The 26,921-nt window shown below is 37.5% G+C and overlaps 3 protein-coding genes and 1 non-coding gene across 7 annotated transcripts; 3 read left to right on the top strand and 1 right to left on the bottom strand.

Moving 5' to 3' along the window:
• Positions 1-2,023: 2,023 nt before the first annotated feature.
• On the bottom strand, positions 2,024-12,449 carry LOC137949978 (uncharacterized). Its single transcript, XM_068796276.1, has 11 exons — positions 12,299-12,449; positions 8,774-8,901; positions 8,551-8,613; positions 7,840-7,961; positions 7,602-7,717; positions 5,980-7,519; positions 5,684-5,905; positions 4,778-4,873; positions 4,488-4,682; positions 4,215-4,328; positions 2,024-2,442 (listed from the first exon to the last, which is right to left on the bottom strand). The coding sequence occupies exons 1-11, from the start codon at positions 12,397-12,399 to the stop codon at positions 2,182-2,184; spliced, it is 2,958 nt and encodes a 985-aa protein (XP_068652377.1). The 5' UTR covers positions 12,400-12,449; the 3' UTR covers positions 2,024-2,181.
• Positions 12,450-14,722: 2,273 nt separating this feature from the next.
• LOC137949913 (probable beta-1,4-xylosyltransferase IRX9H) lies at positions 14,723-20,539 on the top strand. Of its 2 annotated transcripts, none has more exons than XM_068796156.1 (4): positions 14,723-16,731; positions 19,336-19,585; positions 19,676-19,850; positions 19,977-20,539. In XM_068796156.1, the coding sequence occupies exons 1-3, from the start codon at positions 15,797-15,799 to the stop codon at positions 19,844-19,846; spliced, it is 1,356 nt and encodes a 451-aa protein (XP_068652257.1). In that variant the 5' UTR covers positions 14,723-15,796; the 3' UTR covers positions 19,847-19,850; positions 19,977-20,539. The 2 variants fall into 2 exon arrangements, with proteins under 2 accessions (XP_068652257.1, XP_068652258.1); XM_068796157.1 differs by having other exon boundaries at positions 19,676-19,855.
• A 642-nt stretch (positions 20,540-21,181) lies between these two features.
• Positions 21,182-21,263, top strand: TRNAS-CGA (transfer RNA serine (anticodon CGA)). Its single transcript has one exon. It is a non-coding gene; the product is annotated as a tRNA-Ser (tRNA).
• Positions 21,264-21,640: 377 nt separating this feature from the next.
• LOC137950758 (eukaryotic translation initiation factor 2 subunit alpha homolog) lies at positions 21,641-26,817 on the top strand. Of its 3 annotated transcripts, none has more exons than XR_011111993.1 (8): positions 21,641-22,173; positions 23,437-23,493; positions 23,577-23,663; positions 23,753-23,899; positions 23,993-24,097; positions 25,262-25,360; positions 25,522-25,978; positions 26,088-26,817. XR_011111993.1 is itself a non-coding variant. In XM_068797365.1 (7 exons), the coding sequence occupies exons 1-7, from the start codon at positions 21,790-21,792 to the stop codon at positions 25,672-25,674; spliced, it is 1,032 nt and encodes a 343-aa protein (XP_068653466.1). In that variant the 5' UTR covers positions 21,641-21,789; the 3' UTR covers positions 25,675-26,817. The 3 variants fall into 3 exon arrangements, 1 of the variants encoding a protein (XP_068653466.1); XR_011111992.1 differs by having other exon boundaries at positions 25,522-26,247; positions 26,328-26,817; XM_068797365.1 differs by having other exon boundaries at positions 25,522-26,817.
• Positions 26,818-26,921: the final 104 nt, after the last annotated feature.

The following is a 26,921-nucleotide window of genomic DNA, read 5'->3' as shown; positions in this document are numbered from 1 at the left end:
TTAATCTCGTACATTATGCGGTTTGACAAGGCGGCACTCGTTCATCCACCCTTCATTCGTGTCTCTTTTTTAAGAATTTACGAAGGCGATTTTTTATTTTTTTTTACTTTTTACTGAGGAGGGCCCACTTAAGCGCTGCCAAGTTGACTCATATACTCATCGTGACCCCACAGTGGTCGATGCTACGGTTATAAGTTGAACCAACTTGCCCAAATGTACAATTATTATTATTATTTTTTTTACCTTTTTACATTTACTCTGTCAATTATTGCTAAAAAGTTTTAAATTAAAAAAAAAATTCCTCGCTTTTTAAGTAAATTTTATTTCCAAACTTAAATTACATTACTATCAAATAATAAATAGAAAATTTCAAAAAATATTTTTTATGAAAATAATAAAATAATAAAATCAGAAGATTTAAAAAAAGAAGAAAAAAAGATGAAAACATCGGAGGTGACAAAAGTCAGTGGGTCCCACTCCGTTGGTGCTTCCACTGCCCTTGTGCTCATCCTTTCCGATTAAAGCAGCCCAGCCCGGCTCGAGAAGGCATCTAATCTCTCTCTCTCTCTCTCTTTCCAAAAATAAAAATTGGTTCGGCCCTTCGCTTGACGGGCCCCACCTGCCACCCACCCGGGGGACACACGGCCCACGTCGGGTCCATCGGATTAGGAAGCAGACACCTCACCTCCCGTGAGGGCCTTTTCGTCATTTACTGAGGTCCCGCCGCGTTGTTTGTATCTATCTGCCTTTACCCAACAAGGGTATTATGGGTATTTGGAGGTGGTGGTAGGGGAGCGCACCATGAAGGATTTTGGATGGATTCAGGGGGTAAGTAATTGATTAAAAGCGAGAATCATCACACCAGAAATTCTCGCTTCCCCTTCAGTCAATGGGGGTACTCAGTGGAGGCGAACTCTTACTGAGATTACCGAATCTCTTCGCGTGCCCGGCACACTGGGTCCACACCCAACACATACCTAGATGCCTCCTTCCACCTCCTCCTCCTCTTTTCTTTCCCAGATGCTTCGCTTCTTCACTTCACTTTTTTACTGAGTTTCACTTCACTTCACTTCGGGTTCTGGTTAAGAGTGTTTGATCCGACAAATAGGGTCGACATCTTCTCGTGAACGACAGCTTGGACTAAATGAGACGTGCGCCATTCGCGATTTGCGACGGATACACTGCGATAAAGCTGAGCCAGGAGTTCTTGTCATGGAGCTTTCGGGAAAATTCAACAAGGGCTGGCTCCTGTCTCAACTATGAAACGCGTCTGGTATATGTCTCGATCAGAATTTCTGGCGGCCGGCAGATGAGAGAAACATTCCTCTGATGACTACTACCACCCATTAGTAGTCTGGGGTTTTAAAATCTGTAAAAATCCGGACGATAATTAGAAAGCCATGGGAATCGGCTTTCGGCATTCAGTGCTCCATCTATGAAATGCCCACCTTAGCAGTAGGGCGAATAAATTATAAATGCCTTGACTGAGCATTGCTGGGTGGATCTTGGAATGCCTTTCTTCCCACTGAAAACCATCCTCGCCTGCACCCAATTATTGTTAGCACAAGGCAAGGAGGCTTGGGACCAGCAATGGGTCTTTAGATTGGATATCACCAAAGACCGTTGGGCGAACTAAATTCTGCTTCAGCACATAAATAAAAATCCAAGTAGGAGTTGAGCTCACCACTTTTCTTGCTTTGATGTCTCTCTCGGAATTTCTTAGCGGCGGTAAAGTTATTCTTGCTCCCAGGTGGGTGTACTGCGAAGCATTTGACAGGAAAAGTATCAATCTCTAGCAATGATGTGATGATTTGAAAACTACCTGGAAATGGAGCAAGTGCTGGCTTTCAATGGCCTTCACAATCAATACAGGAGAATAGAATTTAAGGATATGATGAGCTGGTGTTTTTTATGTCAACTTCACGTCCAAGGTCATTCACTGTGTGCCGCTTCCTGCTTTAGGTGATATCACTGCAATCAACAACTTTACAACAACAACCACGCATGATCCTGTAGAAACTCAAAAAGCCAATTGTGATTCTGAAGAGCTGTTGCTAAATAAGGGTTAATATTACATGATGGGAGCAAGCACTCCCCCAAATGTTATTGAAAAACGTACTACTTGGGACCGCAAAAATTCATTGAAAAAACAGAATAACAAGAGCAAAAGGGGGGATGATTTCACCTCCATTTCTCTTGCAATTCCTTTTTCTCAGATAATACCCATGTTACAAAAATAGCTGCTACAAGTGCAACAATGGTGATCAAAAGCAGAGCATAACTGAAGTCTTCGGTTAGGGAATCATAAGTACGAGACGGAGCAACCCTGGTGAAAAAGAGATCAACTCCATATGAGAAAACCTGGCTGGTTGACTCTAAAGTTGCAGGAACCGTAACTATTCCACGTAAACCTTCCACTTGAAGCAAATGTGTCACATATGCCTGCAAAGCATAATGAGATTAAGAATTAATAGAAACTCAGATTGATTATAAGAGCTTAATAAACATTGAAAAAGCTATCAGTTGGCATAGATGACAAGCCCCCGTAATATCATATTTGGCTCCTCTGCTCCCAAGCTGCATCTGGGTATGCTAACATGTCTATCAGTTCTCCTTGGTATGGCTAGGGGCCTTTCATGCAGCATGACGACAGAGTCGCCACAACTGGGGGTTGCTCAGGATGTTTTCATAGTAGTAACAATAATAGGGAAAAGTTTCTATAAAAAAACAATTTTAGGGAAGATGGAATGCACTGCTAAAAGCAAACATAGATCCTTCCAATCAGAAATGAAGCAATTTTAATTGAAAATATATAAAATCCATTATGTTTTAAATCAAATTAACAGTGATGACCACTAATATAATTTTTAATTTAGCTACACATCTCAGTATTAAAAAGTAGTTAATTTTGGATGAGTTACATATCTACCACAAATGGCAACACAATTAACAGCACAGTCGATCGAAAAAAACAGATTGTAAGTTTCTCATGCATGGACCCAATTATTTAAGGTTCAATATTAGGGAAAGTGAATGCGCTGCTAAAAGCAAACATAGATCCTTTCAATCAGAAATGAAGCAATGTTAATTGAAAAATACATAAGCCCAATATGTTTTAAATCAAATTAACAGTAATAAACTCTTAGATAATTTTTATTTAGCTAAAGATCTCATTTACTAGTAGTAGTTAATTTTGGATGAGTTACATAACAAAAATGAAAAATAATCAACAGCATAGTCGATCAAAAAACAAATAAAACAAATTGCAAGTTTCTCATGCATGGATCCAATTATTTAAGGTTCACTTTCTTAAACTTAAAAATACCAAATGAATTGCCTTCAAATGACAATTCCAACAGAAGGATCGCCAAGCTATGTTACAGATATATGGCCTTCCAATAATTGAGTGATAAAATACCAAAAAAAAAAAAACTCAAAAACAATCAAAATTCTCCATGCATTGCATTACTAATGAGTACATTTTAGCCTGAAAAAATGCACCACACAAGGACATGCCCACAAGCTGGGACTTCCTACCTAATTGGCTTTAGATGTGATATCCATGGACTATGATTGTAGAATTAAAGGAACTCCAGACAACAAAAATAACACTAGAAGGGTGTGATGTTAACACGAGACGGTCTCACTACATGGATAAGCATGTAACAATCACAATTTGAAGCATATATAAGTATTTAATGCACCAAGATTTTATTTGTGTCCTTGACATCAAGATCTCCGCTTCAAGGATGATTTCCAAGAAACTGAAAAGAACTTACCGGTAGAAATATAAGATAGCAATTTGTTCATATTTGCCAGTTACAATTGAAAATTACTTGATCATATTGAAAGCCCTTCCACTTATTTGTTTTTCCATCCTCAAGTTCTTTTTATTACACCATGAAACGTACCCAAATAATTAAAGCATTATCACAGAGATAACCTGGAATAAGCAGGCCCCAGTCCTAGTAACAGAGTGCTGCCATAAGAAATCTTTCAGAATTCGTGTCTAGTCAGGCCTTCATTTTTTATATGGTCAAGTCAAAAATTTATCAATGATAAGAAAAGGGAAAAGTGTAATAAAGCTCCTAGGGAACTGCCACTCAAGTGCCCATGATATGGAAGAACAAACAACCACATTGCCAGCCTCTAGTGTGTATCAATTGTACAACTGTGCTATATAGCAAATATGGAAAGAAAAAGGGGCAATTCACCTGAGGAATTATAGGTAATGAATCCGTCAATGGTATAATTCCCTCCTCTTTCTCAGACTGCGTGGGATTAGGAGAACGGCGCGGATCCAAATATCTCTTATCCAAAGCCAGCACCTGTAGCATGAATCTTTATATCAACAAGTACTGATGAAGTGAATATCAATGTGATTGTAACAGAATTGTAAGTTAATAAAACCAAGTAAGAAGTTAATACGGCAACAGTAGCTATAGTGATCACAGTCAAACCAGAAGCAATTATAATGTTTATGTGACCTGATCTCCAACGGTACCAATAAGAAGCTGTTTGGAAGTAATTCCCTTGGCTGTTGAAGTCACTGCAATTGTTTTCACAGAATGTGAGAAGAAGTACGTCTGGGACTTCACCACCACCTCTGGCCGTGAATATGATGAGATTGGGGAAGTTAGATTGTGTTTCCCTAGTACAAGCTTCCAGACATCTTTGTTATCCTACACAATTGGAGAGAAGAAAACTAAGATCAACATAAAACCATTATGAAAACTTTTTTGCAAGAAATAAATACGAAAGACTAAAGGATATTTACTGCTCGCGATTGATCGTAGATCTCAATAACAGACATCTGATATCTGTGTGCTCGGAGATTGAAGTAGTGGTAGATAACCCAATTCTCACCGCAGACCTTAAGAAGAAAACAGCAAACATTAGATCAGTTTTTCTACCCTCCATGCATTCTCTACTGCAGATCAAACGTGCTGAATTCAGCAGTAGGAATGGTTGTAGACTCCATTCAGCCTTATCCAACTCCAGTAATTGAAGCCAATATATTGAAAATATCAGCAAAGTCAAGTATCTGTAAACCAGATTTTTACTCTTGATTAGTTAATTTCACATTTAGTTCAGCAAATCTTTTGGTTAGACATACTTATTTCTTTTTATTTACTATATTTTATTTACTTTTAACTATAATATCATAATAGAACCAAAGGTTTATATCTTTATCAAAAAAATAAAAAAGAACTAAGGGTTTATATAAACCAAGGAAATATATAGTGGAGATCACTCCTCTCTCTGTCCTTGTTTGAAGCAAACACAGGGAAGTTGGATAGCATGCAGAAGCATCCCAATAAAGTATCACAGACTCGTCCATTTCAGGTCTTACTTGCAGCTTAGATTTTGAAGTTGCAATCGACATCAAAAGGAGTTATTAGGAGAAGAGACTAATGATAATTAAGAAATGTTAATGACACAATTTTTTTCATTTTTTTAGGAGGCTGATTCCTGTAAAACAGTGAATTTCTTTTGCCTATCTCAGGAGGAGTACCTTCTAATGATATTAACTCCAACAATAATATACCATGAAGAATGTCTTGTAATGCACTTTATCCCATATTGTTGTTGTTCTACTTCTCTTTTGTCCTATCCACACTTCTTTTCATTTATGTAAAAAACTCAACTAAATGAAGCAGAAAACAACAATATAGTGACTTACCGCATGGATGGGACCCTGTGCACCAGGATGGGTTATACGGTGCAATATACGACCTGTGATGGTATCAATGAGATATATAACTATTGAAGCTTCCTCGGGAGTGGCAGAGCCAATGTCACCAGCAGCTTTAGGAGAAACCGTCGCAACAAAAAGCATATTTTTGGATATATACTTATACATCACATCTTGATCTGCAATTATTTTTGCCTGAGTGTGGACCACCTACCAATGGAAAAGGTATCAGAACATATATAACAACCGTCAAAGCAACAGTAAAAACAGAGACAGGAAGCAACCTCATTTGGTTTCCTACTAGCAATTGTTGCAATCTTCTCAGTTTCTGCAGGAAACACAATTGACCACAGCTCTCTTGTGTCAAAGCAGTAATCATCAATCACTTCAGACATGCAGTTACCCCTAAGTGTATGGCCCCTTATAATCCCTCTTTCAGAATCAACTGAATACCAGTATATGTTTGCTTGTTCCTTCAGAAAAGTATTTAACGAATCACTACTTCTTGGATATAAATGAGCACGCTTCTGATAATCCAATAGAAGATGAAGCCTCTGTTCAGTAGAATCAGTAAATGGTAGAGGAAACACTTGCACAATGGAATGAGTAAGTTTCACAGAGTGAAGCTCCCTCCCAGTATAAGAATCAATAAAAGAAAGAACACCTAGTGCCTCAGAACCACGGCCACACCTACCCACTACAAGAACACTAGGGTTCTCATCCATCGCATGGTGATGTGGGACCCGCCACTGGTAAATATTTAGGGCGCTCGGAGTTTCGCAAGCTTCTGACTTACGAAGCAAAGGTACCAAGAAAGACCACACTACCCGTCCATCCCCCGTATGGAGTGCCTGAACTTTTCCTGCTTTGGTCAGAACAATTAGAAGCTTTCTGAAGCCATTGTGATCTCGTGTCATCTTATTCTTTTCAGAGTTCTTTAACCTCATTCCTTGGATAGCAGCTATATCTTCAGGGCCGGCAAGCATTAGAGTCCCTTTAAGTTTGAGAATATGCCCTTTGAGCCATTCAAAGAGATTACGCTCCACCTTAGCAACAGATACTCCCTTCTTCTCCACAGGTAATTGTGATGTTGTCATATCTATCACAGAGGCAAGTCCATCCTCCCTACTCCACACTACTTCACCCTGTTGTACTAATAACAAAGAGTGATCTTCCATAACAATAAGGGCCCTGAACCCATGAGATCTGTCAGTTCGAATATAATTGTTTATGAAAACCTTTTCTATAACCCCTTTTTGATTGTCTGTCTTGAAGAGTTCATTGAGTAAATCACTCCCTACATTGTCAGCCACCTTCACTTTGAGATGAATCCCACTTCCTTCATGTTGGACAATTCCAAAAGCTTCCTGGCCCTCCGCAAGCAAGAGGCCATCACTAACAGCAGCAGGGTAACTGGTTTTCTCTACCACTTCTAGTGTCTTCCCATTTCTAACCTTGAAAAGTACAAGAAGGGAAGCAGTCTTTACAGCAAACATGTTACTCAACTTCAGAGGCAGGAGGGTTGCCGCCTCAGAGACATCATAAACAAGATCAGATACATGAATTTGATGAAAATTAATCCCCCCACTCGGTAGGGTGATTAAAACTAAAGTTGATCTAGTAGCATCCATTGCAACAAGAGTATCACTAGCCAGAAGAGATAAATGGCCAGAAAAGCCACCATGATAGGTTTCACTGTAGTGCTTCACTAGATCTCCATTTTTAGGGTTTATTTGGAAAGTATCCACTTGTGAGGAACCAACAACTCCGACAGCATATATTACATCACCTTCGACGGGCTGAAAAATTTGCATAATTTCCAAGCTGCAAGAAGTGAAGTAGATGGGAGTTACAAAAAGGTCAAAGCTAGAGAGACTTTCAGGAAAGTCGATATACAATATCAAACCTTTCTGTAGAAAAGTCTTTCCTCCAAAGGATTTCACCATCTATACTTGAAACGGCATGGAGACAACCGCTACCAAAAACAAGGATAGTATTTGGCTTTTCCATTTTGATGTTTGCCTGCATGGAAAAACTTGAATAAGATCACCAAATAGTCTGATAGCACATAAACTTACCATTATAGAGACATCCAAAGTAACATATACAAAACCTTGGTCAGTGAGAAATTACTATCTACTAACCGGCACAACTAACATAGACTTCGAGAGAGTTGACCCTTGTAGGAAGGACTCCCACACCATCTGCCCATTGGGAAGATTCCATGCTCTTAAAACAGTACCATTTGAAGAAAGGGCAACAGCATCTGAAGAATAATAAAAGTGGCCATAGAATAATAGAAACAAAAAATGAGTTCCACAAAAAGCTGAACTATCCAGATTATCAAACTATTCAGTATCTTAGTATAAAGCAAGTCATTGGTTCAAAAGACAGACATAACTCAGAGTGTGATATACCGCACATTCTCTAACTAATAACCACAGATGCAGAAAACACACACAGAGTAGGAAAGTAATTTAGGATCACATAAAAATCCATTTTGTAAATATATAGTAGATTTTCCTGGATTCTTCATCAAACTATTCTTTCCTAAATTTCCAATCACGCAGATACAAATTTGATCTACACTGGAGCAACTTATTGGGTCCTTCAGAAAGGTCAAGCAGTGGTAATTTTATTATTCTTTTTCCTTTTCTTGTTTTTGCAGGTTTAGTCCTCCAGGATCATCCTCTCTATCTTAAAAAAAGAAAGAAACAAAAGAGTGGCAAATTTACGATGCTGTAGGAAAACACCTTTTGCATCTATTTTCTAAAAAAGCTCAAACAAAATTCAGAAATTTAGAATGCAGCAGTAAAACATAAATTTGATTGAGTTACAAGTATGATGGCAATTACATTTCCCAAGTGCGATATCAAATTGGTCCACAGCATCGTTGTCCCCTAGGACATGTCTCCAAACTGTAGCCAGGAACAAATCACGAAACTTATTAGCAAGACAATAGCAGGCATTTCAAACTTGAGATTGAGGATACTCAAAACCAATCTCTCATGAGAAATTATCAACAAACACACTCTGAAGTGTCTTATCAATCAGATCATAAGGCCCAAGAAACCATACAAATTTCCCCCCTGCGAAGGTCAAGAGAAGCAACAACATTTTCTTCAGTGGCAACTATCACACGCTTCCTCCCAGATTTCTGAGTATGAAATACAGCATGCTTTACCTTCCCTATATACTGCTGATGCCTGCAAGCAAAAACCAGCTACACATTAAACTCAAAATTCAACTCTACTTGCTTCTTCAATAGAACATTCTTCAAATAATTAATGCAAATTTGATCTTCAGATAGGAAACCTGCTTTCCCAGAAACATATTTCGGAAACCAATGTGAAATTTACTAGATTTTTCTGGATACATTTTAGAAACTACAAGACTTTTGGAATAGTTATGAAAAAACATGCTGTGACATTTTGGGATTGTACAAAAACTTTTTTCGGGAAAAGCAAAATATAAGGTAACAGGCAGAACTAACAGTAATTCCTTCAAGTAGTGACTGAAGCCAGACAATTACAATTAGAATTCACACCAGTGAAAACCTTGCTTATACTTGTCCAAATAATTGATTCAATTATTTTTCTAGCAATTACTTTCTCTTGTTTCTAATGGTTCTTTTGTCCACTCCCTGATCTTTCACAAATCTTTCATAGAGCTTTCTTGTCTGTTTCCTGATTTTAGGTTACTCTTGACTTCTCTTTCTTTATTATTCCCCGCATCCTTGGCCATTCAAATACACTTCTTCAACAGTTGGAGGTGAAAATCCAATGGAACAGGAAAAAAAAATCTTTTCCACAGAACAATCTCCCAACAAAATTTCAAATGCTTGAACCATGAGGAAGCTTGAGATTTCCAAGTTTAATTTGACATTTATGACAGTTAAATTTTGTCACTCCACAAGCTTAGTTTGTTATGATAGTGGTTTACCAGTATTTTGGTTCGCTAGTTTTACAAATCATTTTTTGTAAAAACAAGACTAATAAAAATAGAAAAAGAAAATGTCATTTCTCCTCATTCCTCCATAAGCAATTAAAAATAGCAGAGGAATCCCAATCTAAAAATTTCACTAGTTTTTAAACAAAAGACAGCTACCTGATCGTTTAATGTGTAGAACAAACCTAACCAGACAATACCGAATATATTCTGTCATTGTTTTACTCATGTAAAAATTTAAAAATAAAAGATCTCCCGAAATGGTTAACTGCCTTAAGTGAAGCTTTGGTTGTCTTTATTCCCTCAGTTTTTTTGTCATTTTCCAGTCTTGAACTTACCTCATCATAGTAGAAGTAGAAAGGAGGGAAGAAATAGAGAGGAGGATACTTCACAGAATTAGAAGTGATTCACAGGTGTTAGACTTTCCTTCCCCTTCACTGAGATTCTGAGAATGACATGGATTGAATCTTGTCTAGCAACAGATAAGAATGCTTTGCAAGAATTATAATAAATTAATTAACTGTGCCTTACTCAATTTAAATAATATATATAAAAACATCTTATACTTAGTATGCACAAATCATTTCATTCTTGCCTTAGCAGTCATTTATCACTAAGAGGATTTGAAATTTTAATATGTTTTGATGAGCTTTAAGTAGCAGATATTAGCAGTTTGCAGGAACAGAAGATGATGAGATTCCTCTTATGATAGGGCAGTTCCAAGTGGCAAAGCTCCAAGGCCAGATGGATTCCCCAACTTCTTCTTTCTTCTTCTAGAAGATTAGTCTTGGGGAATCATTGGTGATTATTTTTATTTTGAATGTTGAGGTTGAGACTTGAGCCCAAGACCTGACACTAGAAGCCCCTCCTGTGGCCATTAAACCAAATGCCCATTCCACATTGTTGGTGAAGTTACCCTCAAGGCAATCAAACACTTCTTTGTTTAGAAAGTACACTGAAAGATCTAAACTCCACATTCATTCCTTAATCCCCAGCAAACTTACAGACTTCGAACCAATTAGTCTATGTAATGAAATGCAACTCCATAAAAAAAATTAAAATGAAGAAAACCTCCAAGATGTGTTAGACGGTGCAAAGAAAAAAATAAAATAAAATCCCAAAGCTACTACCAGATAATCAAGAGGCAATCTTAAGAGGTCAAGGAAGAGCTCATAATGAGCCATGAGCTACATCATTCAACCAAGAGACAAGCAGCAGGAGGAGGAAAACTACAAGCAGGGAAAAAATACCTTTCCTTTAACTGCCAGTGTTTTATGACAATTAGATAAATATGAACGAAGAGATACAAGCAGGCTCCACTAGGGGAACGCAAGGAGGAGACTAAAAACAAAAAAAAGGGCTAAGCTAGGCTACTTTCCTAGCTCAAGAGAGGGAATCTCCAACAGCAAGATGTTTTCAGCAAACCCCAGCACAAGCAACAGAATCTACCAAGTGCTTGGCATCTCACAAAAACATGAGGCAAAGAGACGCTCAAGGAGACTGAATGATCCTCAACCTCAATGAAATAAACACAAAACCTGAGAGTGAGAGGGTGGGGGAGCAGAACACCAAGAGTCCCAGTTGATGAATACAGTCGAGTTACCCTCCACAACCAGCTGACTTGAGAGAAAACTTTTCTAAAGAACCTTAGACCTAGAAAAAGCCCATGTGCCAAAAAGCGCAGATTAAGCCAACAGAATCACCCCGACAAAGTCATTAATGATCCATCGACAGCCTGCAGCCTAGGTTTCCCCTTATAGCTACTACTAGAATTGAGCTTCATCCACCTGTCAAGAGGGTTCCAACTCAGGAGACTCCACTCGTCAAGCAACAGCGGCAGACAAAGTCCTCCGATTGTCGCTAAGCACCACAGGTAGGAGGTGCACTGACTTGGAAACCTTGCCAACCCATAAGAGGGTGTATGTAATAGTTTTTAGTCTTTTTATGGTCTTCTCTCTCACCTGGTTTCCTCATATATTCGTCACTCAAAGAGAGTTGATTTTCTTCAGTTCTCTAGAATTTTGAGCAGTAGCAGTTTCACAGACTTGCCTGGAGTATATTAGAGTGTCCGAAATGAGTTGTAAGCGGTTGTGCCTTACACTTATTTACTTGATTGGCTTCTTACTCAAGTCTCCTTTAAGACGGGGGAATTGGAATGTCCCACAGCTCTGGTTGAACGATGAGTAAGAACATGGTTCCAGCTTCATAAATAGGACTGTTTTGCATGAAATATTATAATTGACAGGTACTTGTATCTTACATCAGTCATCAATAGTCCACTACAATGACTTGTTCCCGTGTTTGCCATTCTCTTTCAGTTAAACTGAGTTTTCTGAATGTTTTCACAAGGAGACACTCAACATGAACCATGAAACAGCAAAAAAAATTAAGAATAACTACACCTCATGAGATCTTGGCGAGGACTAAACCTAATTACCTCAAAAGTACTAAGGAAGAACGTAAACGGGAAACTTCCTAATATATTCTCACAACTTCTCAAACAGCAAGACCTCGGCATATAAATAAAGACATCATTTAAAGAAATGAATAAAAGAAACTAAAAAAAGCGAAAAACGCATGACTCTGCTTAGGATTGAACTGGGAAAAAAATGTATAACAAAATTAGAGTAGGACGAGAAGGTCGGAGCAACGCACCAATCCATTAACCCAACTTGATCTTCGTACAAGGCCATGCTATGTCTTAAGAACGTGAGAAGGAAGAGAAGAGGTAGGGAAACCCTCTTCGCCGTCGCCATTCCGGATCGCTCCGCTGCAACAGCGAGATGAGAAAGCTGGGCGCCGGGGATCTGTGAGTAAGACGAAAAAATAAATACAAAAAGCGAACTTATGGGAAATAAGACCCAAAGAGCTCTCGAGGCAGCTTCACGGGCCCGACTCCTGCTGGGTCCGGAGACAAACTTATGAGCGGCCCATAAAGGGTATGGCCGGCAACCTGCTATGAGATGGATATTGGATATTAATTAAATGTTTTTACCTGTTAAATAATTTAATTTATTTAATTTATTTACCATTTTATATTAATTAAATATTTAAAAATACATTAATGATGCCCTTCTGTTTGATATTTAATGTATTTTTTATATTTTATTAAATACATATAAAACAAAAAGCAAAAATAAATAAAAATACTCAAAATCTTAGTGATGATGATGATTGTATGATGACACATTTGTGACTCATCTCAATCTGCATCACCAAACAATGAAACTTGTATGGCTTTCTAAAGATAAGGAGACAAGAGGAGAGAAAGTAGCTAGTATGGAGGACCATGAGTTCCCCTACTCCCCCAATTATGAATGGTGAAATCTCCTAATTACTAATTGTACATAGCATTAAAATAGATTTTTATATGGTTATGTTATGAATGTGTCAATGATAAGAGTTTGGCTAAAAGGAAATGCAATCATAAATGGTTTGAACGGAAGCAGCTAAATATAATGATTCAAATTGTACTAACCTACTATAGTTAACATGAAATGAGCAAAGTAGATTGAGCTCAACAGTGAAGCACCATTTAAAGATAATGAGATTGATATTCTCAATCCTATCTGTTTTAAACAATTTTTTGTTTTACCAATTTTTTTCGACTAGTAATTGTCAGAGTGGTTCCGTCCACTCTTGTAGGTGGTAACTTTTCGCACCTAACAGATCGATCTTTTGGGCACACTGCTGTTATGGTATCAAAGCTGAGCACGCCACATCCCGCATTCGAATCCAATGAGAGGCCGTAAAGAATTGGCGGGGTGGGTGTCAGAGTGGTTCTGTCCACTCTTGTAGGTGGTAGCTTTTCGCACCTAACAGATCGGTATTTTGGATATATTGGCTAACCGCTATCAGTAATGGGTCAACTCATCACGAATATAATAGTTTTTTAAGAAATTGTTTATGCATCTCTTGGAAAATAAAATAACCCAATTTTTATTTTCTCTTTGACTAATTTTCTCATTAGAAATAAAATCAATTAAAAGAATTCCTTTTAATTGATTTTTCTTTTTTTTGTTTTGCGTGAAAGTTTTGGTGTTCGTATTATACTAAAAATAAATAATATTTTATAAAAAAAATTACATCCCAAAAAAAAAACACAAACACTGAAAAACATTGTTCAACACATAAATTTTCCTATGACATTTTGTCCTACACTATCCTATTGACACAAACACATCATAACACGAGAACAAGGCGAACAAAAAGCATAAGCTAGGTTTAATCGAAGTCAAGGGTATTTTTCATGTCCAACATAAAATATATATATTATTTAGTTGAACAACACTAAAGTTTTATTTTTATAAGAAATAAAAATGGTATTTCATGAATGGTGAATTGCACCCCTCTCAAAATGCATTAGAAATTTTTGATGAAATTAGTCAAAAATATTCTTAAATAGTAAACTTATTTGAATGTAGCAGTTGGTGTTATTCAATTCTATATATCAAAATTTAAAACATAGAATCTGTCAAAGTGGTTCCGTCCACTTTTGTAGCCAGTAGTTTTCCGCACCTAACAGATTGGTCTTTTGGGTGTATTGGCTAGCCGCTGTCAAAATCCTTATATATTGTATATTGTATATTATATATTGTATCAAGATCTCCAAAATCAAATTAATATATTGTGTATAATATTGTATAATATTAATATATTATATATATTATTTCATAATTTGACCTAACTGATACGATCGATACAAGGATTATACTTATATCGATCGATATAGATGAATGTATCAATTAATATATATCAAATTTGAAGGTGATTGATATATATCTTATTTGAGGGTATCCCTGATATATATATATATATATTTAATTTTAAAAAAGTTAGGTATTTATGTCAAAATATGATCTATTAAATATGTATGGAAGATTTTATTTTATTTTTTTCAACGTCCTTGAAGACTTAAATGCAAATATGTAACTGACATTGAATTCTGTATGACCCGCATGACCACTATTTTGGTTAGAAGGTCCCGCGGGCTACGGAGATAGATATCCTCAAAAGCGCAATATATCAGTATCAGCGTCCCTCCTTTTCCGACCCTGTAATTGGGGAGCTCCCCGCCAACACAATCTCTGGACCAGTCTCCCCACTCGCTTTCTCACACAAACCGAATTTCCCGTGCCTTTTATTACTTCAAAAATGGAAAAACACCTTTTTTCCTGAGATAACTCTGTTAGATCCTGGACACTCTGGGTAGATCCTTAGTACCAACGCTACGATTCAATATTCTTTCCTCATCCCCGAGTTGGAAAGATATAAAGCTATTGGGGAAGTGCATTCCTGCTTGTTGGAAGAGTGGGATTTCAGTTGCGTCAGCTCGGGATCTCGTTTTGTAGGATAAACAAGGCGGCTGGTACCGGATCGCTACTGTGTGTTTTTTCTGTTTGTTATTGAGTGTCTTGAACTTGCTCGGTAGCATTTGAGGTTTGGAGTGACGGGTTCTTTTGTTTCTCTTTATTGCTGCTTCTTTCTGTTCTTTGGGTTTTGTTTTTTAATGTTTGTTGTAGATCAGTAGGTTCAGAGAAAGAACCGTCTAGTATTTGTTACTGGGGAAGATTGCAACTTGTCGATCTGGGTTTTGGTATTTCGTGAGTATTATGTTTGAAAGGAGTGGTTACGACCGACTTTGTTTTGGTAATGTAGAGGTTTTGGATGCATTTATGGGAGCAAGTTACTCTTGTGGATCGATTTGAAGGTGGAGAATTTTCGGTATTTTAGGATAGCAGCGGTTCCTTCTGGCGAGAATGTCTAGCTATGGGAAAATCAAACTTTATGCAAATGACACAGATAGATTTGTTGTGTTCATGCGTGCTCTTTGACTGTTGGCCGTTTGAAAACTATGATCTGCGATTGATTTGACGGAGTATATACTGCGTTGACTTGAACGCTTTGGTTTGTTCTGTGTCCTTCTTATGAAGAAGTCCCGTACTAGAAGTTCATTCACATCTGAGAATTTATTTTCTGATAGTATTTGATTTGGCATTGGACGCAAAGAACTCAGGTTCTGTTGAAATTGGATAGCGGTTATTGTGTCACCTGGACATTTTCTTGTATCCTTTATTTGATAGATTTGTAAGAGTTTTCTTTTCCAAGAGACCGAATATACAGGTGGGATCTATTCAATGTTCTCTTGTAAAAATGGCCTCAGTTAGAAGGAATATGTCAACATCTCAGAGAGATGGTGGTACATCGAATGGAGAGTCATCGCCAGGCTTGTCATCACCTCATAAGTTGTCTTATACTCAAAACTATTCTCCATCAACATTGTTAGCCTTCTCAGATTTTGTCTCACTTTTAAATAAAATTCGAGCTCCTATAAATAATATGTGCTCACCAAGGGCTTCTAGACCATTGGAAAGATCAAAGCCAAGAGGACAGCTCTGGAAGAGAGCATTTTTTCATTTTCTTATCTGTTTTATGATTGGTATTTTCATCGGAATGACTCCCTTTGCCTCACTGGATCATCCTGTGAATCTTGGGTCTAAGCACCATGCCTTTTCATTCGAGGAGGACCCATCAAGTTCTAATTTGCAGCATCAGCTGAAAGTAATGAGGAGTGTAAGCTACCAGGCTAATGTTAGCATGGACACAGAAATGGCAAATGTCACCATAGATACAGGAAAGGAGCAGACATCAAGAAATGAGACTTCTGATGATGCCTTTTCTTCTAAGAGAGATGATGCCTTTATTATCCTATCTCCTGTTCAAGACTCTGATTTGAGGTACAAGAAACTTTTGATTGTTATTACTCCAGCACAGCCTCGGCCTTTTCAAGCTTATTACCTGAACCGTTTGGCCTACACTTTAAGACTTGTCCCACCCCCTTTGCTATGGATTGTGGTGGAGATGACTTCCCAATCTGCAGAGACTGCTGAAATATTAAGGAAAACTGGTGTTATGTATAGACATCTTGTATGTGATGCAAATTTAACCAGTATAAGGCATAGAGGAGTTCACCAAAGAAATGTAGCTCTCTCTCACATTGAGAAGCACAAGCTTGATGGGATTGTGTACTTTGCTGCCGACCATAACATGTACAAACTTGATCTCTTCGACCAGATGAGAACAATCAGGTACTTTTCTTTTTCTGTTTTTATGTGATTAGTGACTTTTATTTGCTGTTTATTTGAAATTTTATGTCTTTTCAATACTGCTTACTGTTGGGTGCTGGCATTTAGCATAGTTCTATTTTTTAAAGACCAAACACCTGCAGAAGGCACTCATTATCTTTCCAGGACCCCCTTTGGCTAAAAGGGTATTTCTTGTCATTTTTTAAAAACTGGGTCAAGAAGCTATTTCATTTTCAGACACAAATTACTGTTGATTAATTTTCTTGGTGGCATAATCATAAGAAGAGCATCATTCAGACAGATTTTTTGTTGTCAAATGTGCTGGAATTATGTGTAGAAGTTGCATTAGTATGACATTAGGGTATGCTAATGCTTTTAGCTTTTAGTGTTCAATAGGAATTTTACTTATTTGTATCATGATTCCAAATACATGGCCTCGGGAGCCCCTCCTCCTTGCAGGAAGATTCTTAATATATTTTGAAGAGATTGAGGACATATGCAGATTTCTTACTGCCCATTGGCAGCATACTCTCAGGAGTGCCAATTGTTTGGCGGACATATTTGCAAGGGAGGAACCTCCCACCAGTGCCTTGCACTCGGCAGTTCCTTCCCCTTGTGAATCACTTATTGTCACCTTCACTTTGTTTTTTTTTTAACATTGTATTACATCCTTTTTGTACTTCTTGCTACTCATGGGCCCTATTATTGAATTCTTCTTTTCATTGCTTGAAGAAAAAAAAAGGATCTTAAATACTTGTTCTCTGAGCAACCAACAACTTGGCTGACTTCCTTGGTAAAGAGCAGGTTTCCCTCCAATCCCTAATTGTTAGGGACTCCTTGTTTTGTAGTCCTTGCCTTTGGGTTTAATGAAATCATCCTTCCTTAAAAAAAAAACTTGTATCGGAAAGACGAAACAGAAAAAAAAATTTAGGTGTCTTCTTTCTATGGAGTTATGGTGTTGTTTGCTCGCTTCTGAAATTAGTTGTCCCTCTTTCAAGCAACTCTCTTCTATTGTTGTCCACATTAACATTGTGAGTACCTAAAAATTCTATAGACATCAGCTGGTAGTGGTACATACCAGCAGATATCTGCAATATAGAACCGTATCATGTTCATCAAAATTTGATGAATATCACCAAAATGCTGAACCATGTGCAGTTCATGCTATTTGTCTTCAGACTCCATCTAGGTTTAAAATGTGTCAAGATGAGGATTCAATAGGCTGTGGCAAAATATGCTCTAGACTTTATTGAGATCTAGATTATGTAAGTCTCTTGGGCTCCACATTTTTGTGAATTACTGTGGTTATTGGGACTAGGTTGTTAAAGATTAATTTGTCCACATTACAAGTTATATGATAGCAATAATATCTGCATGGGTCATTTAAAAAAAATAATATCTGCATGGGGGTAATGTTGGAGTAACTTCAGTGTCAAGATGATCATGTGTGGAGCAAAATTTGATAGTTGTTTTTCTTGAAGTTTGCATCCATGACACCAATTTCGAGGAAATACTAATTGAATTAAGCTACATCATTATGGTGGCGCTGGAGACTGGAGATCAAATGACCTCATATCCTTAAAGTTGGAGTATTCATTACAGGATCAGTTGTATGAACATGGATATGTCCATAATTTGCTCCTATCTCAGTGCTGACAATCATACACCATATGTTACAAAGAACTGGTATAATATGTAGCTTCTGATCATAGCCAAAAAGGTGATCCCTGCTAAGAGTCCTAATTTCCCGTGTCTTTCAAATATAAATTCCTTGAAAGCATATACTTGTTGTTGTGAATGTTTACTGCAGGTTAACTTTTTATATCTGTGAAGTTAGATGGAAAAACTCACGAATTTGGTGGAACTTTGGACAAAACAAAACTGCCTAAGTTGGTTTTCATTTTGCCTTCGTCCTCCTTGTATCGTAGCATTGAATTCCGTCCCTTGTCATTTATTATTGATTTGCTAATTTTTTGTTTACGAGATCACAGTGAACTAAGAGAAGGAAAAAATATGCGGTAAAATCTTTAGTACTAGCTCCTTGTTTGGCATGTTCAGCATATGTAAAGTTCTTGGCTGGCAAGCACTTAAACTATCATGGTTTTAAAATCCTTTTTAATTGCTGATGAAGTGTCTTTCTTGGCACAGGATCAATAGCTAAAAGGAAGAAACTTAGTTCAAGCTCTTTATTTATTTATTTATTTCATTTGATGGCATAAAAGAAGTGTCTGTTCATTATTATGGTTGATCTGGCGCAACCATGCTCCTGTACTTGGGTCTGTGACCTGCATTTAGTACTTAAAGCTCATGGATTTTATGTCCTGAGTGAATTCTAGGTGATAAATCTTCTTAGAGGAATTCTAGGCGGTCTTTTAAGTACAATAAGTATGGTTGATTGACTAACTTACTATGGTTTATTTAGATAACTTGCCTAAGGGGAATTCTTGGTGGTCTTTCAAATCAGAAGTTAGGACCCCTCTATGAGCCACTGAAAGTTCATAATAGCATGCATTTTATGAAGCATAAAATTGTTGAAAATTTTAGTCTGGCTGAGTGGCATATGATGTCTCCATCTTGTTACGACTGAATTTGTCTTTCGATCTGCAGGAGATTTGGGACTTGGCCAGTTGCCTTGCTTACAGACAGCAAGAACAAAGTCATATTGGAAGGTCCAGTATGCAACAACAGCCAAGTGATTGGGTGGCACACAAATCCTAGGATCAGCAGAATACGTAGATTTCATGTTGACATGTCAGGGTTTGCCTTCAATAGTACTATACTGTGGGACCCAAAAAGATGGCACAGGCCTACTCCAGAGCCAGTTAGGCAGCTGGACAAAGTGAGGGAGGGTCTCCAAGTCAGTCCCTCATCGAATTGGCTGTCCGTATTTTTTCTTCATTACATTGTTGGAATGTAGCTTAGTGGATACTCGTGCATTTGTTTGCAGGGGTCCTCGTTTATTGAGCAGATTGTTGAAGATGAAAGCCAAATGGAAGGATTACCACACAATTGCTCTAGAGTCATGGTTTGGCATTTCCAAATGGAAGCTTCCCAACCTCTCCATCCTCGAGGATGGTTGATGCAGAAGAATCTTGAAGTTGTGATCCCCTTGACATGAACATGTAAGGTCTATCAACTTCAGGTTGTCTAATTTTTTCATTAATTTTCCAAAAGTCCCTAAAAGCTAAAACAACTCAAATCAAATTATGAAATTGATCTTCTAACAAGGGTATTTTTTGTTGAATCAGTTGCTTAGAGATTTTCAGAACTATCCTTTCCTGTCAGGACTCTCCTCCAGGTCCAGGTGTTCACCTTCCTACGGTTATTGTGTTAGTCATCAACTCCAATGAGGGCAGTGTCAAGGATGTGAAGTTTTTGTCTCATTCTTTATCTTGATGTTTTGCGTTTTCAATTCAAACAGACATTCTGTGTACAGTTATCTGAGTTCTCTGTTTCTTCTTTAGGATTGCTCTGTGAAATTGCAGGGCTGCATCCAGCCAGAAAAAAAAAAAAATGCTAGAGGAAGAGTGATAAGCTGCCAGTATCAGAGATTTGGTTGCTGTAAATCGAATCCCATAATTGTATTTTTGTTGATGACAGGAACTCTTTTTTTTTTTTTTTTTTTCTTTTTCTTTTCAATATCACCATCACAAAATTAGATGCAGGGAAAGAGATCCCTTCTTTTATTACTGGAAACAAAATCTTCGATGTATCTGGCTTATCTGGACCTCTTTTACGCTGACTAGCCTGTTCAACCCTACTTGTGAATTCTTCATCATCTTCAGGAGGCAGTTGTGCCCAAAAAACTAATCTTCAATGGGTGAAATTGCTTTAAAAACACAAAAGTTCTTGTTCAGAATTGTTTAAAGTACAGTTATGTGGACTTTGGATGCTAATGGTGCAACTGATCAGTAGAAATTCGATTTTCTAGTGTGGGTTGCTTTCCTTCAATTTGTGTTTTGAAGAAAATATTCTGATCCCTCTTCAACAGTAGAGGATGTTTTGGAATTTCAGGGTTGAGACTGAAACCTGCTATTACTAGGGACTGCCAGAGACATCTCATTAAAGCTAGGGTGATGGACTTGTCTTGACTCTTATGTAGGCTAAAAAACACTATGCTTCCCTTTTCTTTAAGCCAGGTTGAAGGACATAAATCACTAAAGAAGGGGGAAATCTGCCTTTTTTAATGTACTCATTAGATCAATAAGAGATAAAAGACAAACCAAAGTCTATTGAAATCTGGTCATATTAGAGAATAAAATTAGCTTGTGCCAATAATTTGACATTTGACTAAAGCTTAAGGTTGCATTTTAAATAATACCAGATTAAATATAACTAATGAGTTTTCTGGGCAAATATTTTTTTAATAGAAACAAGAAAATTTTCTTTCTTAGACAACTTTATTATTTTATTTGGTGCAAGTTTATATGTAACCCTCTGTAAATTGTTATTCGTCGATATGTCCGAGTGGTTAAGGAGACAGACTCGAAATCTGTTGGGCTTTGCCTGCGCAGGTTCGAATCCTGCTGTCGACGATTTTTGAAAGCAATTTACAGGTTTTTTGTAGCTCCTTAGATCTGGTCCATCTATATTGTATTTTTGGGGCCACTCTCGTTTTCTCAAATCTCAACCGTCAATTATTTTGGCAGAGAATTGATTTTTGGAAAGTTTAAAGGTGATATATTAATTGATGTTAACTATGTAGTTGAAAAATGTCTTAGGTTGTGCAGGAAATAGGGGCATTTTTGTCCTAATAACTATGAATCGGAATTTCAGCATTTTTATGTATATAAACATCAATTTAACATGAATTAATGTAAAATCCGTAAAATTTCCTTTTTATTTTATTAATTGGATTTCATCTCTTTTTCTAGTTGAAACGGGATCGCCTAGTTACCACCGTATTCAATCCCGTGCCATTTATTCAGCCCTTTCTCTCTCCTCTTTCTGTGTAAACTTTGCTCCACTCCTTCGGCCCACTGAAAATCGCCTCCAACCCTAATTTTCTTGCTTCCTAGACGGAAGCTCTTTCCCCTCGAGCAATCTCGTCGCCGAGGAAACATGGCGACTAACACGCCGAATTTGGAGTGCCGGATGTACGAAGCCAAGTACCCGGAGGTGGACATGGCTGTCATGATTCAGGTCAAGAACATAGCCGACATGGGCGCCTACGTCTCGCTGCTTGAGTACAACAATATCGAGGGGATGATTCTCTTCTCCGAGCTCTCTCGCCGTCGAATTCGGAGTGTCAGCAGTCTCATCAAAGTCGGCCGCCAGGAGCCCGTCATGGTCCTTCGGGTTGATAAAGAGAAAGGTTACATCGATCTCAGTAAGAGGAGGGTTTCCGAGGAAGATATTCAGACTTGTGAGGAGAGATACAATAAGAGCAAGCTCGTTCACTCTATCATGCGCCACGTTGCTGAAACCATGCAGTTGGATTTGGAGGTAATAATTTGTTCTTTTCTTGTCTGGGGTTTCCGCTTTTGCGTAGAGTAAGCACTAGTAAAATGTCTATGTATGTCTGCATCCTTTCCCTAGGAGAGAGAAATTGGACTCGCAATTTCTCTTATGAGTGTATGATGTGAAATGTTGACGGCTGTGCGGAAGTTGTTTCCATGTCTGATGCACTCACAACTTATCCAGATGCATTCTGTTTTGTGGCCGTGGTTGGTTTATATATTTGGGTTCACGATTCTTTTATCAAGATTTTTTATAAGGAGCCTGATTAGAAATAGAATCAGATAGTTCAGCCTTTTCTGTATGCCTTATTCTCGTTGTGGTAGAACAACTATTTATTTTCTCTTACCTTCAGGCTTAGAACTAAATGACTCAAATGTTATTCATCAGGGTTATAATGGATCCTCATAGTATTTGGACTGAAACATTCGCCCTTTCTAGAACCCAAGACTCTCTTTGTGGTGTTATATTTTCCTTGTGATGTAAATTTGATGTACCAAAGATTTTATATGACGAGAATTCTTTATGTTGGCATTTATTTGCGGAGGGAGCATACTGTGGGTGGTTAAAAAAGGAATATTTCAACAGATAAGTGCACAAGTGAGAAAGATATAATTGGAAATGATTGTATTGGAGAAAACCTGAGGGTAGCACCGATAGCTGAGAAATTAAGGGAGACTTTGTTACTGTTTAGGTATGACCATGATAAACTTAATAGTGCACCTTCTAAAAGGATTTTGTTGATATTGGTTAATGGCATGGTGAGAAATAAGATGGATTATGAAAATGACACAAATGGAGTGGCTAGGAAGAAATTGAAGGAGGCTAATCTGGTAATGAAATTGGTAAACTTTAAAGCAGAACGGAGGAGGATTCATATAGCCAATGGCAACATACTGCTGACAGCGCTTTGTTAAGGGTGATTGAAGATTTTTTATTGTAGAATTATGTACTCTCTCTTTTGTCTATGAGTCAACCATTAAACTGCTGATGGCTTCAAGTATTTACTTACCAAATTTATATCTATAAACATAATCACCTGCTTAGATCTGTCCTGTTTTTTACTGGATTTCATTTGAATTGAACTTCCAGTGATGAGGAACTCACCTGCATGAGTTTTGCATCAATAGCCTGACTGCTTTTGTGTTTTGCTTCATCTTGGATTTGGAATCAGGTGTAATGAGTGCATCTTTATGGTCTTTATTAAATACTATGGTGAGTAAATGTCTTGCTGTCTTTTGTTCTTGATAGGATTTATACATCCATGTTGGCTGGCCTCTGTACCGGAAATATGGTCATGCTTTTGAGGTGAGTCTGTGAATTGCCTCAGACAAACATTATTTCCATTACTTCCAAGAGCTTTAATTCTGAAAATTTTACCATCTGAGCAGGCATTCAAGTTGGTTGTAACAGATCCAGATTCTGTTCTAAACTCTCTCACTCGTGAAGTTAAGGAAGTTGGTCCTGATGGACAGGAGGTAAATATCTGCTATCCTTGAATTTTTACTGTTTCTTTATACTTATAAGCATCACTTTGTAAATTAGCATGTGCTGACATGCATGACAGGTTACAAAGGTAGTCCCAGCAATGACAGAGGAGGTCAAAGATGCGTTGATCAAAAACATCAGGAGGCGGATGACACCTCAACCGTTGAAGATTCGTGCAGACATAGAAATGAAGTGTTTTCAGTTTGATGGTGTTCTTCATATCAAGGTTACCTTTTCCTACTTTTATGACTTGTGAACTTCTTTTTGTTGAATGTGGAAATGTGATAATTCCATTTACTAATGACAATCAAATTTTCAGGAGGCGATGAGGAAAGCAGAAGCTGCTGGGAATAATGACTGTCCAGTGAAAATAAAACTGGTTGCACCTCCATTATACGTTCTCACCACTCAAACACTTGATAAGGTTGGTTTTTTGGATTATCTATGCTATGTGATTTATTCTTTCACAATTATTAATCATACACAACTACTTGATAGGGAGAGTGGCTCTATTCTTTAAATATCCGTATCCCTGGTTTAGCAACTTTTATATCTTGCACTTATATGGAATTGAAACAACTGAAAGATACAGTTCTGAAGCTATCTACATAGTATTATTATTATTATTATTATTTTGTAGTGGTGTTTTTTTTTCTTTTTTTTGGGTGGGGGGTTGCATGTGGCACTGCTGATGGGCTACTAAAGTTCGTGAATACTTAACGCAAAAAAACAAAAAAGTTAAGCCTTTCCCAAAATTTTCGGCTTGCTGATTATTTATGGAGTGTTCGTGCTCGCAAAGAGTTGGTCCAGATTTCTGATGATGTATTTGGAATTGTCCCGAGTGTTAAAGATTTTTAGTTGGTTGATCATTCTTTTTGTACAAAAAGCATTGGTTCAGGCTTTGTTGTGTTCATGAACTGATGTGATTTCAATATGATGCAGAGTATCTCAACAGCGCTCTTTGTATAAATGACTCTTTGGTTGAGACTTGGGTTTGTTTGTTCATTTGGTTGGGATTGCAGCTATCGTGAAATGTTGTTAGATTAGATTACCCTCTCACTTCATTTGATGCATTATTAGTCTTTGATGTTGTATCCAAGGCTACCTATAATATGTTACCTGAATTTGCATTTCTTTCTTGTTTGCTGGTTAGGAGTCTTTATGGACCAATTAGATGCGTTTTTTTTTAAGATCGTTTGTAGATGAAGACTATCTATTCTGTTGAGACTTGATTCAGTAAATAGTAGCAGTGTAGGAAATCTGTGCATATGTGTTTGAGACAATCTGGGGATCATGTTTCAATCATATAATTTCATACATAATCATTTGATAGCTACTTGAAGATGCTTTATTATAGGTAGAATTATAGATTTTAGAGAGAAATAAGAGAGAGAAGAATTGCCTGTAATATAACTTTATGTTGTCGACCATATTAGTGGAAACCCATAGAATCTATCCATTCTCAAGAAGAAAATTAAAAGAACAATTAGAGAAGTTGAAATTATTTCTTTTCATTCACCTTACTACTTTAATCAGATGACTTCAATATTTTGCAAATTGTTGACTTTGTGCTTATTCACATTGACAGGAGCAAGGCATATCCGTTTTGAACAATGCAATCAAATCATGTACAGAAGAGATAGATAGGCACAAAGGAAAACTAATAGTGAAGGAGGCACCAAGAGCGGTAAGTTTAAATTTCATCCTGCCAGTAAAAAAAGAAAAAAAAAGTGTTTAAATTTCATCCTTCAAAAGAAAAAGAAAATGTGATTCATCTTAACTTTAGTAGTAGCCTTGGATCAATGTATCCATTTGTTAAACAAGGGGATATTTTGCCAATTATTACAGGTGAGTGAACGAGATGATAAATTACTTGCTGAGCACATGGCAACATTACGGTCTGCGAATGAGGAAGTTAGTGGAGATGAAGATTCTGAAGCGGAGGAAGATACAGGAATGGGTGATATTGATGTGGACAATTCTACTGGTATAACAGAGTAGAGAAATCAGGTCCAAAAGTAAAAGTAGAGATTGATTTCGCACCAAATTGTACCAAATGTTTGAGGTTAGTTGTATACAACCGGTACGTGAATGTTGCATTATTAAATACTTCCGGTTCTGTGTGCTGGAAATGGCCAAATTTGTCCAAATTTGTTTTGAGGGTACCTCATTTCTTGGAAAGGAATATTAACAGTTTTGGAGTTTACTATTACTGTGTTTATCTATGAAAGTTGGCTGTCAGATTTGCTTAGAGAGGAGGCAAGTTTCCAGATTCTGATTATCTTATTTCCAAAGTTACCCACAGGTCTCAGGCTCTCATCACTCTTTTTTTTAAGGACTGAAAAATTCATATTTAATATCAAGAATCTCATCATTGCATATTTAATCTATTAATCTAACTGCATCTTCTTCAGAGGCCATTTTACAGCGTTTCCTTCCTAAGGGGTTTATCTAGCCAGTCCTCTTCTGCCATCTCCTCCCATCTTTTCCACGAAATCGTATCCTGTATCCATGTTGCCAGAGGGCAGGCTCGTAATCTGTCAGCGGAATGGAATGGAGTAGATCACACTCCAAGTATGCTCACTGTTGATTTCTCTTCTGCTACTTTTTAATCTCTCGTTCAGACTCTAAGCTTCCGTTCAAAAAAAATTCAGCCAACTATGGTGCCCAACTTCGACCTTTTTCTCGTGGCTTTCCTCCATGCGACTCTCATCTGCTGCATCCTTCTTCTCGGCATATTCCTGCTCCTGATCTGCCTCTTGGCAGCCTCGACTGTCACTCTCTTCTCTATCATAGTGATCGATGCCTATGACATTGTTGCTCCGATTCTTCAGTTGATGGAGACCCTGAAAGCGAATCTGGAATTGGGTCTCACGCAGCTCTTAAAGATGGTGACCCGTCTCGCCGTCGACGCTGGACTTGTCCTGGAACTACGCCTACGCTTGATGGTTTCAGAGATCAAGGCAAGGACTCGGTATGTTAAGGATTTTTTTCAAGAGGTTTTATATTGAAGGAATTTGAATGTAGATATTGTCTTCACTGATTTTTTTTTTTTTTTTTTCCCTCTGTGACGAAAGAGTGGGAACTCAATCATATTTGTCAATTTTTAAAACCTGTCAAGTTATACGTCTGACCGATTTCCTAGCTTTGAATAATGTTTATTTCTTTAGTGTTTCTTGGTTTATTTTGCTCATAGTTTTCAATCAGAGCAATAGAAAACTTATTTTTTTTAATCATTTTGAATATTT

Source organism: Aristolochia californica, unplaced genomic scaffold, assembly GCF_029961685.1.
Source record: "Aristolochia californica isolate CCGP_79_NKW_82.1479 unplaced genomic scaffold, dmAriCali1.0.hap1 SCAF_14, whole genome shotgun sequence".
Taxonomy (NCBI): Eukaryota; Viridiplantae; Streptophyta; class Magnoliopsida; order Piperales; family Aristolochiaceae; genus Aristolochia; species Aristolochia californica.
The sequence above is the reverse complement of the archived record's forward strand: the minus strand, read 5'-3'. Positions and strand labels throughout refer to the sequence as shown.